The 12,013-nt window shown below is 51.1% G+C and overlaps 1 protein-coding gene across 1 annotated transcript; it reads right to left on the reverse strand.

Annotated features, from left to right (window-relative positions):
* Window positions 1-11,033: 11,033 nt before the first annotated feature.
* On the reverse strand, window positions 11,034-12,013 carry TMEM74B (transmembrane protein 74B). The gene has a single exon (XM_040981157.1). The coding sequence runs from the start codon at window positions 11,978-11,980 to the stop codon at window positions 11,285-11,287; it is 696 nt and encodes a 231-aa protein (XP_040837091.1). The 5' UTR covers window positions 11,981-12,013; the 3' UTR covers window positions 11,034-11,284.

The following is a 12,013-nucleotide window of genomic DNA, read 5'->3' on the forward strand; positions in this document are numbered from 1 at the left end:
TGACCTGTTGTCTTTTTCTGAATAATGGCTTTATTGATATATAATTTGCAGACCAGTAAGTTCAGCATTTTCAGGTATACAATTCAGTGAGCTTTAGTATATTCACAGTGCATCCACCATCATACACAATTCCTGAACATGGTCACTACCCTGACATGAGGCCATATACCCATGATCAGTCACTCCCTGGATCCCCTCTCTCAACCCCCAGCCTAGGAAACCACCAGTCTATCTTACATCTCTCAAGATTTGCCTGTTCTAGATATTTCTCGCAAATGCAGTCACTCCATGGTTGCCTTTTGTCTCTGGCTTTTACTTGGTGTAATTTATTCACATTGTAATGTGTCAGTTTTCATTCCTTTACGTGGCTAAATAATACCCATTGCCTGAATATGTCAGTATGTCACATTTTGCCTACACATTTACCAGTTAATGGGCAGGGAGGTTTCTGTAACTTTTTGGCTAGTGTGAATAATGCTTCAATGAACATTGTTATAAATTTTTGTGTGGACAGGTGATTCGATTCAATTTAGGTGTATAGCAAGGAGTGGAATTGCTGGGATACATGTTAACCTCATGTTTATTAACATTGTAAGACTACTAAATTTTTTCACAGCAGCTGCACCATTTGGCCCTCCTGCCCTAACTTGTGAGGGTTCCATTTGCTTCACACCCTCGTGGTGGTTACTCTTCATCATGTTATCACCATCTTGAGGGTGTGAAGTATCTTCTGGTGGCTTCCCCCTTCCCGCCCCCCGCTTTTAAGATTTTGTTTTCCTGGGAAAATCAGATATACAGAGAGGAGGAGAGACAAGGTCTTCCATCCACTTCCATCCAATGACTGGAGCTATGCCGACCCGAAGCCAGGAACCAGGAGCTTCTTCCAAGTCTCCCACTTGGGCACAGGATCCCAAGACAGGCAGCTGGATGGGAAGTGGGCTGCTGGGATTAGAACTGGCACCCATATGAGATCTAGTGTGTGCAAGGCGAGGACCTTAGCCTCTAGCTACCATGCCAGGCCCTCCCCTGCCCCCCCCCTTTTTTTTTTAAGTAGAGGTCTGAACAAGGTAGAGACCAGTGTCACTCATCCCGAAAAACAGACCATAGATGACCATGGCTGGTGAGCTGCAGAGGAATTGGGTTTGACTTCTAGGAGATCATTCTGGGCTACGTGTGATGCAGGAATATTTCCATGGCCTCTTCTAGCGAGATTCACAGGATTCATTCTTGCTTGGTGTGAAATTTCATTGTTAACAGGCACAATAAAGGTCGTCCTAAGTCACTTTCCTCTGCTAGTAAAGCGTCATAGGCCATTCAGTTGTACTGTTTCTGGGATGCGCTGATCCACATCCCACCTTCTCTTGCTTGGCTTGTCTCCTCCTCACTTGTCATACCTGGCTGGGTTTCTCATTCCATTTACCTAATTGTGAGCATCTGCTTCCTCCATTGAGAAGTCAAGAATCCCTTAGGTCTCAGCTCCCAAGAATGTATACTGCTCAGGGTGGAGACTCCACCCCTGGGCTGGGTGATCAATGCCTGTTGACAGGAGTTCAAAAGAGGGCAGCACATCCCACACAATCTCCCTCTAGAAGCCAGCTTTTCTCATGGCACCCCTTTCTGTTGCCAGTGAGGGCAGTCTGTTACTGATTTGTATATCTTCACAGCAGGAATACTGGATGCTGTAGATCAGTTGATACTCTGTCAACTATTCTTGTTCATTTTGATACATTTCCAGTAGAGACAGGTCCTGCCACCAAGGAAAGGAAACACTGCCCACATGCACACCCCAGCTTCCCTGTCAGACCTTTCATGTGTGTGAGCCATACTGACTTTTTGTACCAGGGGAAGACTCAAAGGCATCCAAGTCCTCAAGCATTATTTGTTCTTGGAATACCAACAAGGCACACCCCTTGTGGCCTTGAATCTGCCTCATGAGGTTGGGTCAGGAAGCAAAGTGGCAGCCAAGGAGGGGTGGCAAGGCCCAGGTGGCTAAGGAAAAAACCCCAGAATGAAGAAAAAAAAAAACAGTCTGAATACACCAGTAGGGCAGAGATGGAGGGAATTACAAAGTAGAAGGCCTACAAAAACATGAGGCTGATGGCCCATTTCAAGAGCTAAATAGCTATATTACATGAGCCACACAAGGGGAATGTTGTGAGAGTCACAATAGGATAGGGATTCAGAAGGAGGAGAGCCCTGCTGAAGTGTTAGGCCTGGGCTCAATTGCAGTAAATGGAAACTCATTTGTTCAGCCAAAAAGGTTAGGATGCAAAGAGCAGTGGGATTGCGTCATCATCAATGCTATGAGTTAGTGCTTAGGTACTACAGAGCTCTACAGCAACCACCTGAACCTGCAGCAGAAATCTGAAGCCCTTCATGCTGCCAGCGTGACCCTACTCAGACCAGCTCCAAGTTTAAGGTTCATCGAATGCACCTGATTGCTGGAACCTACATCACCTCTCAACCTATGGCTACAAGGAGGCCATTTTTCCATTTCCTACCTCTCCAATCAGGAAGGTGCATTGGGACAGAGGTCTAGTGAGCCTGTCTCCCATGTCCATCAGTGTCACAGGCCATATGGATACACTACAGCCTTGCCTGCCAAGCCTAGCTCCTGAGACATGTGATTACATCCCAGGGCCCTGCCGGATCACTAGGCAAAGGCTGTCAGAGCCATTTTTCGCATTTTCTCTGGCTCAAGTGAACATGCAAATTTAAAAACTGAAAAGGGAAAGGAAGACAGACTTTCTGCATCCTTTATGCTTCGGCCATCAGCAGCGGCGGCAGCAGCTGGGAACTTGTCAGGAATGCAGACTCCTAGGTCCCACTCAGACTCAAGAACAATCTTCATTTCAACACATTTTCCACTTATTCATAAAATTTAAGAAAAAGTTTTAAAGTTCAGATATAGAATTTGCACCTCTGTATCAGGTGCAACGCATGATAAGTCAGTCTTTCCTGCTTGATGACACACGATTAGTGCAAAGAACCCTCTTGCTTTAAGTGTGCCTTTAATGTAACCCCAGTGTCATCTTCACTCCCTTGCCTTCATGGGTCACCCAAAGGTGTTTCATGTATAATTTATGAATAACAAATATCTTTATAAGGTGGCATTCGTTATATCTTTAAACTATATGTGTCATCCCCATTTTCTAGACAGAGGAAGAGAGGTTGGAAAACTCTCCTAACTAACTTCCTCAAGTCCCAGCAGGAGGAGTTTCAGATTCAGGAAGGCATGGTGTGACTCTCAGCACTCCCCTTGCCCAGGGCATGGCCCTTCTCTGCAAGGTGAGCATTAGTTGCAGGATTGCTGTAGGGTCTATCCCAACAGTGTGTCCTATTAATAGCCAGTGGGGACTCAGCAGGTGCCAGCTGCTACTATTACTGAGGCCCCATGGGTAGTTAAGGCTGGGGCTCTGGAACAGGAGGAGAGAACCTTGGGCTGCCTCCCAGTATGGCGGTGGGGAGAGCACTTGGCATCTGCAGAACCAAGTTAGGACCTGTGTGAAGGTACACAGCTCTCCAAGGGTCTGAAACTCTGAAATCTGTTGTTTGCCAAGTGTCACTCTGTTCCTACCTGAAATCATGGTTCCCAGGTTGAAGGAACACTTAAAATTACCCAGTAAAACCTTCATTCTGCAAGCAAAGAAACAGGGCAGCCCAAAAAGCCTATGAGGTTAAATGTCCGAGAGCTCTCTCTGGGTCCCAGGGATGTGTGCAGCAACCGCTCACCTAGGCTGCTCACCTGGTCTTCAGAATTTGGCAGAATGGGAACTACTCTTCCCCACAGAGCAGGGAAAGAGGTAGGACCAGAGCTACTGAATGAGTGACTTTCCCAAGCCATAGAGACAAGTTTCCTAGACTAAGGCATTCAGACTAAACAGAAGACAGCAATATGATTCAGCACCCTGGTCAGCTCCCATCCTGTGTGAATCTGCTTAAGATGGGCATTAGGCCAAGTTAGGTCAAATCACTGGGGCCTGCTCCACTTGGATCAAATGATCCACTCCTGAGAACAGGCAGACATCACCAAGAAGAGGGAACTGGACCCAGATTTCTTACCTGAATATAGAGCTTGTCCTCCTGCACACTAGACCCATAGGAGCCCTTTGTCCTTTCTTACTTCCTGAGGAGATGAATTCAAGTGAGACACATGGTGACCTGGGCAAATTCTCTCCCCTGTGGCTTTTCCCATCTGAAAATTGAAATAAGGGTGCACCTGACTCCAAAGTCTTCCCAATCCATAAGACTCCTTGGTCCTAAGTAGGTGTGGGCCTGAGTTCAGACTCCCACATCTACTTCTTCCTCCCCTACCCCACAGATCTTCCCAGCTCACATGTAATCCCAGATCTCAACGTGACAGCCTCTCCCTCCACCCCCAGCCAATGTTCTGACTGTCCTGTTAAATTTGATGTAATACATGAGGCAGGTTATTAACATCATTCTGCTTTTCACCTGCTACTTGACCTTTACATGCCCTGGACAAAGCTTCTCGATGTGTAAAACGGAGGCAATGACAGGACCTCTCTGTTGTGAAGTATGAGCGAGCAGGAGTAGAAAGGCATAGAACACTCTGCTGTTAAAAAGTTGTCTACTTCGGGCCCAGCACAGTAGCCTAATGGCTAAAGCCCTTGTCTTGCACACACCAGGTCCCATATGGGTGCCGGTTCGTGTCCCTGCAGCCCCACTTTCCATTTAGCTCTCTGCTTGTGGCCTGGGAAAGCAGTGGATGAAGGCCCAAAGCCTTGGGATCCTGCACCTGCGTTGGAAACCTGGAAGATGCCTCTGGTGCCTGGCTTCGGATCAGTTCAGCTCTGACCATTGTGGCCACTTGGGGAGTTTAATCAGCAGACAGAAGATATTCCTCTGTCTTTCCTCCTTTCTGTATATCTGACTTTCCAATGACAATAAATAGATCTATTTTTTAAAAGTTGTACATCTCATGCTTCTTTTCTGCTTTTCATCTGACTTAGCTCTGTCAAACTTCCCTCTCTCATTCAGCACCTGGGACCCAGCCAAAAGTCAACTGGTCACTTTCAAATGCAGTCTGGCCCAGTTGACTTTCCAACACACTTGTGGTCCCAAGAGGTTTTCTCTGACCTCCTCTCTGTTCATTGTCTTGTAGTGTGGTCAAGGAAGAGGAGAGACAAACAAGAAGTGTCTCTCCCCATACCTTGCTGAAGGGGTATGGTCTTTCTCTAATTCATTCTAGAGTCTGGGGGGCTTTGTTTGTTTCATGCTGGGGTATCCAGTAGATTGCACACATAGTATTTGGGAGCTGGTGAAAGCTTACCCTCTATCAGAGGCTCCCAGCACATCTGCTGGCTGCAGTTACCTGTCACCCACATCCCCCCTCTCACATGCCCACAGCAACAATCAGGCGCCGTAATGGCATGCTCCTCCACCTGCCTTCCAGGCCTCAGAGCATTGGAAGGGGATGCCTGGCTACCCTTGCCACTCCCTGATCCCCAGAACTGCCACTCCTTCAACACAGCATGGGCTGTTCCCACAAGGCCTCACAGCTTGGGAGTGGGCCAGGCCAGAAACAGGGCTTGTCTCCATGTTCACAAACACTCCTGGGTTTCTGAAGGTTCCTGGAACTCTCTTGAGAATACTCTCCCTGTGGTCCTTCTGTCTTCATGCCTATCTGCAAAGCCTAGCACAGAGTAGATGTCCAAATCTTTGCTGGAATAGTGAACGGTGTTCAGATGGACTCGCACAGGGTAGTCTGCAGCTTTGTAATCCTCTGGCCCAGCGACAGAGGTCAGTCCTCCTTCTAGAGGTCGCCTATCTCTGGGAGTGATTGATTAAGCCCCACGGGGCAGGACTTGGATGTCTGGGCCCTGCAGGTGGCATTTCATTGGACAGTCCCTTGGCCTCAGTTGCAGTTCTCTGGCAGGAGGTTAATCCCTTTTAGCATCCTTTTACTCACACAAAGGTCCAGCTGGCCAGCTGCTGCTGAGAAAGCCGGAGCTCTGGCTACCCTGAGCCCAGCCGCCACAGAGCAGCAGCCTGCTAGGGCAGGAGGGATCAGGCGCCCCCTTTAATCCTGCCACGGCTGTCCCCAGCCACCTGCCACACTCATCAATGTCACCTGCCAGGTCTGCAGGCATTTGCACTTGAGTCTCTGCTTTCATCTTTGATGGGGGGTGAGCAGGGACTTTGAGGGGAGTCTGGCAGCTGGCAGGGGAGTCAGCAATAGCAACCATTCACCTGTGGGTGCCTGACCCTACTAGTGGAAGGACAAAGACAGAGTGATCACAAAGAGGAGGGGAGGACGGAGAGAATGGTGGAGGGAAGAGATGGGAAAGGATGTCTTTCACTGAATGCCCTTTGCCAGAAGTCAGCACCAGCCCAGACATTGTGTGACCCAGTACGATGCAGGCATGGCAGCCGCCTTCTCCTGCTATCTTGCTCTCCTGAGGCCAGCCTTTCTGCCAGAAAAGCCAGAGTCTGAGTTTCCTTCCACTCATCTTCCCCTGCTCCCTCAAAGGCCCAGGAGAGCAGCTGCTGCTGCTACCTTGATTCTGACTACTCAGAGGCCAAGGCCAGTTGGGCTGCTGAGAGGGAGGCCTGGAGCTCAAGGTCATGTCCTCTGTCTGTAGCGGGAGCTGACAGCTGGGGTGCTAGAGTCCATGGTGTCACAGACTGGCCTCCCTAGCACCCAGGTCACTGCTACAAGACATCAGACACCACAAGATTTTCCAGCTACCCACCTCTGCAAGCAATGTTAAGGGCTGACAGATGCCTCTCACACATGCCACATACTCTTCTCCCTATAAATCCATGTGTGTAATGCCCCTGTGACTTGAGTATTCTGATTGGACCGATGCTGCAGAAGATGCAACACAAGTCCCTACTCTAAGCCCCTGCCCTCAGTAGGCCTGACCTCCACATCCAACACCACCTGCAGACTGCAGCCTTGGAGCAGGCCTCTGAGCATCTGCTGGTATACTTACACTCTGCCTTTGGTATCTTTTCTTCTCCCACTCAGATATTGCCCTCTGAGACCCCTGTTAGATCTCCTTCCAGGAAAAAATTTCCTGACTCCATTCCTTTAGGTACCTCCTCTGCACAGATTGGGCAGACACAAAGCCCATCCTGCATCTCTCACGGCAGCACACACACTGTCCTTCCATGTCCCGCGGCCCACTTGGACATGGAGCACCCATTGCAGAAGGAAGGCAGAGTAGCTGCTGCTTGCACAGCCAGCATTTATAGAGCAACTGTGAGGAGCCAGGCACTGGGCTAAGCGCTTTACAAATGCTAGCTCATTTTCTGCTTGCCTCAGCCTATGGGGAAGGCACTGCTGTTAGCATCACTGTTCCCAGACACACAAGGAAGCATTAAGCAACTTCCAAGCAGCTGGGAAGTTGGCCTCTGGAGGCGGTACTCCTGCCTGTGGATCTCCTGCACAACCCCCAGGGGAAGCCCTCTGTGAAGGGTTCTGCCTCCAATCCCTCTGCTATCTGGTGAAGGAGAAAGCTCAGAAACAGCCCCAGGAGCTGGAAGGCGGCCACCTGCCATATCTGCACCATGGTGATGTCCTAGCCATCAGTTCAGACACAGTCTAGCCCAGCAAGAGGAACGGTAGGGAGACCAGGGTGCTTGGTCCATGGATAAGCTAGTATGGGGACAGCAGGTGGCCATTGTGTGGCATTGGCTGTCCCCAAAAGAGTGGTTTAGAAGTGTGGGGAGCTTCTTGGCCAGATCCTACCCATCCCTGAGCATTTCCAACACCTGACCAGTAAGTGCTAACATACCCCGACACACATTGCCAGGGTGCTCCCTGCCGCAGCAGCCCAAGCCTCTTCCCCAGCTGATACCTGCCTCTCCAAGAGAAACCAATAGGCCCAGCTTGGAGGGCACCTCCTTGACTTGGCCAGTGCCACTGCACCTCACTATCCCATAATAGAACTCTAACACAGGACCCCAGTTCTCATGGCTTTGTCTTATTGCTTCCCTTCCCCCTTCCACCCTTGCAAAGTTCTCTAGTCATAGGCCCCATGCACTCGGCTCTGGAGAACTCGCAGATCCTTGTTTCCCAGCCCTGTATTCCACAGAGAAGATAGAGCTGGAGGATTCTCAATGTGCATCTATGAGACCAGAAAGGTGGAGTGATTTGCCCACAGGCACACAGAGAACGAATGACCAGCAACAGGCTGGTCCGGACCACAGCCCTGGACCATATGGTACCCTCCCAAAATTCCAGGGTGGAAAGTCTTGTGGACTTCTCCCTTATCTGCAAAGGGGCAGGAGTGGTGCTGAATGGATATAGAGGCAGCAGCCAAGCCCTAGAGGGGAGATAGGGAGGTGGCTGTAAAGCTGACATGCTGGGGTCAGCAAGTCCAATGGCCAGTGCAGAAAGAGACATTGAAGCATGCTCTTCCTTGGGGGCTGCTTCACAAGAATGTGTGTCTTTGGCTTCTGAGAGGGGTCAGGGATGGAATTTGTGTTCATGTCTGGGTGTGTGCCCGGTATGCATGCTCAGGTATGTGCGTATGGATGTGTGCATGTGTGGCACACTAGCAGGCAGGAAACATCATAACGGGAACCCCAGGGAAGGGAATGCCTGTTTCCAGAAGGGAACATGTGAGGTGGGATGCCAGACATCCAGCCAGGAGACTCATAGGAAGCCTGATTAAGTGACTGTTGTGAGGTGGATTCTGGAATTCCCAAAGTACAGGTGTGGGCAGACACCCAGAAAACCTAGCTGTTGATCCAGGCTCCTAGACACCCAGCCAATATGTCTCCCAGGCATCCCTGAAGCCTGCCTGTGTCCTCAAAAGGCTGCAGGAGAGTCTTCCTTCACTAGGAGACCAAGGCCCAAGACAGAAAGGCAGACAGGTCCCCAAGCTCCAGCTACAGGGAGCAGTGACACTGAAGCTCCTTCAACTCTGCTTTGACACTGATTCCTACCTCTAGACAGGACTCCAGAAGCTGTGCAGGAACTGAGGGGCTCCAGGAGCCAGGGCCTTGAAATGTGCTGCATTCGTTCATTTACCCATTCATTCCTCAATCATGAACACCTGTTATGTATCAAACACTGTTTCCAGGATGGGGCTATGACACAAGCCAGTTAGAGTAGAATGCCGGGAGTTAGGTTGAGTTTTCACCAATCCCACTTCAAACAGAGAAACCCAGGTTCAGAGAGGTAGAATAACTTGCCCAAGGTCACATAGAAAATGGCCAAGTCTGGATTCAAATCCTGGTCTTGCCAACTCCAAAACCTGGAATCTGTCCAGAGACAAAGCAAGGAAGCTTCAGGGGTCTTCCATGACCACAAAGGGGTCCTTTGGGGTGACTGCAAACCTACTCGCCCCTGGAGAAATCTACCAAGTTCCCAGCCCAACCACGCCCCATGCTCCTCCTTGACAGCTTTCTACACCTGCTCTGACCTGCTGGCTGGGAGACCTCAACTGCAATTCTAGGGAAATGATTTTGACTTCTCTGATTTTTTTTTTTAATTCCCTGACAAGGTAATGACTGCCTGAATCCACGATCCACATTTCTAAAGGAATTTCCACATTAGAATGCAAATCAGGCTTCCCTAGCTGGAAGAAAGCCCAAGATTCTGGGATTTAATCTGGTAACAGACTCAGCCCCTATACACAATCCAGTACCTTTAACCTTATAGGAACTGACAGCCCCTGACGCAGGCACTCAACAGGTTCCATCTCCGTGTGAGCCCCCATTGTCACTGCGATCCCTGAAGGCTGGCGTCAGCTTCTTCATGGATTTGAAAAAGCCTGCGTTCGCTTCCTGCTGCTGCTCTGCTTGTGGCCAAGGAGGGACAGACACACCAGTGAGAGCCCAGAACGTGGGACTCTTGTACCACCCTGGGGCTTGGTTCTTTTCCTATACCCCCTTCCACATCTCAGCAGCACCTGCAGAGTCAAACAAGCCTGGCACCCACCCCCAGCTGTCTCCCCACACTCTGCTCCCAGCCGGCAGGAGCAGATATTTGATCAGTTTGGGAAGCTGTGACACTGCACCACCCAGACATTCAAGCCACTGGGCTGAGGTTCACGTTACCAGTAATGAAGCCGCAGCAGACCACGAGCTCCCTGACCTTCAGCGTCTCACCCCCACCACATAGTCAGCATCCCCAGCCTGCACAGCCAGCTGAGATGGAGGAAGCACGGCCTGCATTGCATCAAGGCCTCCTGGAAGGACCCTGTCCTGAGACTTCACACCAGCAACCTTGGAGGGCCTTGCCAAGATATCCAGGGCCACCAGGACAGGTCGCTGCTTCCTTCCTTCCCTCCATTCTCAAACACCAGGATCTTCATTGCCCCTTAGCTCCTGTTTCCTTTTCTGGTTTATAGAGAGCCCAGGAAGAGACCAGGAATATTTCACAAATGAATGGGAACAAGCAGCAACCAATGTGGCCAAAGGGGCCAGGCCCAAGGACATGCTCAAGTCCAACCCACGTGGACCTGTGGCTGAGTTGCACTATCCAGTGGAGAAGGATGGTCTTTGGATTGTTCTGTGGCTGTAGGAGGCCAGAGCTCAGACACTCAGTGGCAGGGGGAGGGGAACAAGACCAGACTCTTGTCCACCCAAAATAGCAAAGCCTTCACTGTGCATTTGAATTTGCAAAATCCATCACTTCAGGAAAGTAGACCCCAAGACTGAATCCAGGCTGTAGAAGACTTTGGACTTAGCCCAAGCCACCTCTGTAGCTCTTAAAGGCCACTGCTGGCTGAAAATGCTGGGCACCAAGGCCAAGGCTGGACATGCAAGTGGTATAAAGAATGATCAGTGCCTACCAGATTCCCTCCTGCCCTCAAAGCAGGGACTCCATGCAGACACAGCAACGGAGGCCTGGCTAGAAAAGAGTCATAGGTGTGCTACAAGCATGTCCTCCCCTCATGAAGCCACCTCCCAGGCAAGGGTACCCAACACTCTCGCATGGCTTGGCTAAAGAGGACAGCAGAGGTGCCACATGGCAGGCCACTACCTTTCCAACAGCTCCCCAGCCTCAAACTCAGAAACCTCAACTTCCAGGAACAGCAGTTTCCAAACTTTTGTATTTTTAGCAGCAGAAGCCACCCTCCAACCAAAGCCTTTTTGCAAAACCACAAGGTACAAAACAGATCCCAGGGATTCCCCCAACCCCTAGAGTAGGGCCTGGGACAGACCCCTGGGGCTTCCCTTCCACCCGCCACCAGACTTCTCCCACAGGTTGGGATGAGGTGGGAATCGGTTGAAACTGTCCCAGGCTTTGGGGGCCATGTTGCCCCAGAACGGAAGTAGCCATATGAGTGCTATGGGCTTCCATTTAAGACCCTTGAAGAGTGCGGCTGGGCTCCGTGACCTGGGCAACTTCATTCTCCACCAGAGCCTGGCCCCCATCCCCACTGAGCTGTCTCATGCGCAGGTTGATGGAACCATAGGTCTTGCGGCAGCCAGGGACGAAGGTGGGCCGGCGGTAGAGCTGGCCCTTGCACAAAGAGACCAGCAGCAGCACAGACAGGAGCATGCCACCCACCGTGAGCAGCCCCAGGCCCGCGATGATGCACTTGTCCAGATGGGACCCCAGGCGGGCATAATACATCTCCAGTCGCTCCATCTCCCTAGCCGTTACAGTGTCCGGGTTGACGCGGGCCTCGCGGGGGATGGCATAGGCTGTCACCACCAGGAGGATCCCGCTCACCAGGAAAACCAGGGCAGAAACGAAGCCATAATCTACTGGGCGGCTCACAGGCTCCAGACCCAGGCCCTCCTCCGAGTGTGTAGACAGATCGTCCTGCTGGGATCGGGACTGCGAAGGGACATCCCCTTGGGGACTGGGCAAGCGGCCCAGTCTGGCTTCTGTGGCATTCTGGAAGCAGGTCTCATGCTCCTCCTCCGCAAAGAAGCAGACATTCTCCACGCCTTCCCTGGGCGGGGCACCTGGGCCCAGGGCAGCTGGTCTCCTTGGCACCTGGCGGCCATTGCTCAATGTCTTCAGTTCCAGGCCAGGGGGTGATGCCATTGGAAAGGACGGCCCCAGCTCATCCCTTGGCCC

The sequence above is a fragment of the Ochotona curzoniae genome, unplaced genomic scaffold (genome assembly GCF_017591425.1).
Source record: "Ochotona curzoniae isolate NIBS_2020 unplaced genomic scaffold, NIBS_Ocur_1.0 contig_3520, whole genome shotgun sequence".
In the NCBI taxonomy this organism is placed as follows: domain Eukaryota; kingdom Metazoa; phylum Chordata; class Mammalia; order Lagomorpha; family Ochotonidae; genus Ochotona; species Ochotona curzoniae.

Coding starts and splice junctions, on each gene's coding strand:
- TMEM74B (XM_040981157.1), bottom strand. CDS start 11,980: ATGGCATCACCCCCTGGCCTGGAACTGAAGACATTGAGCAATGGCCGC.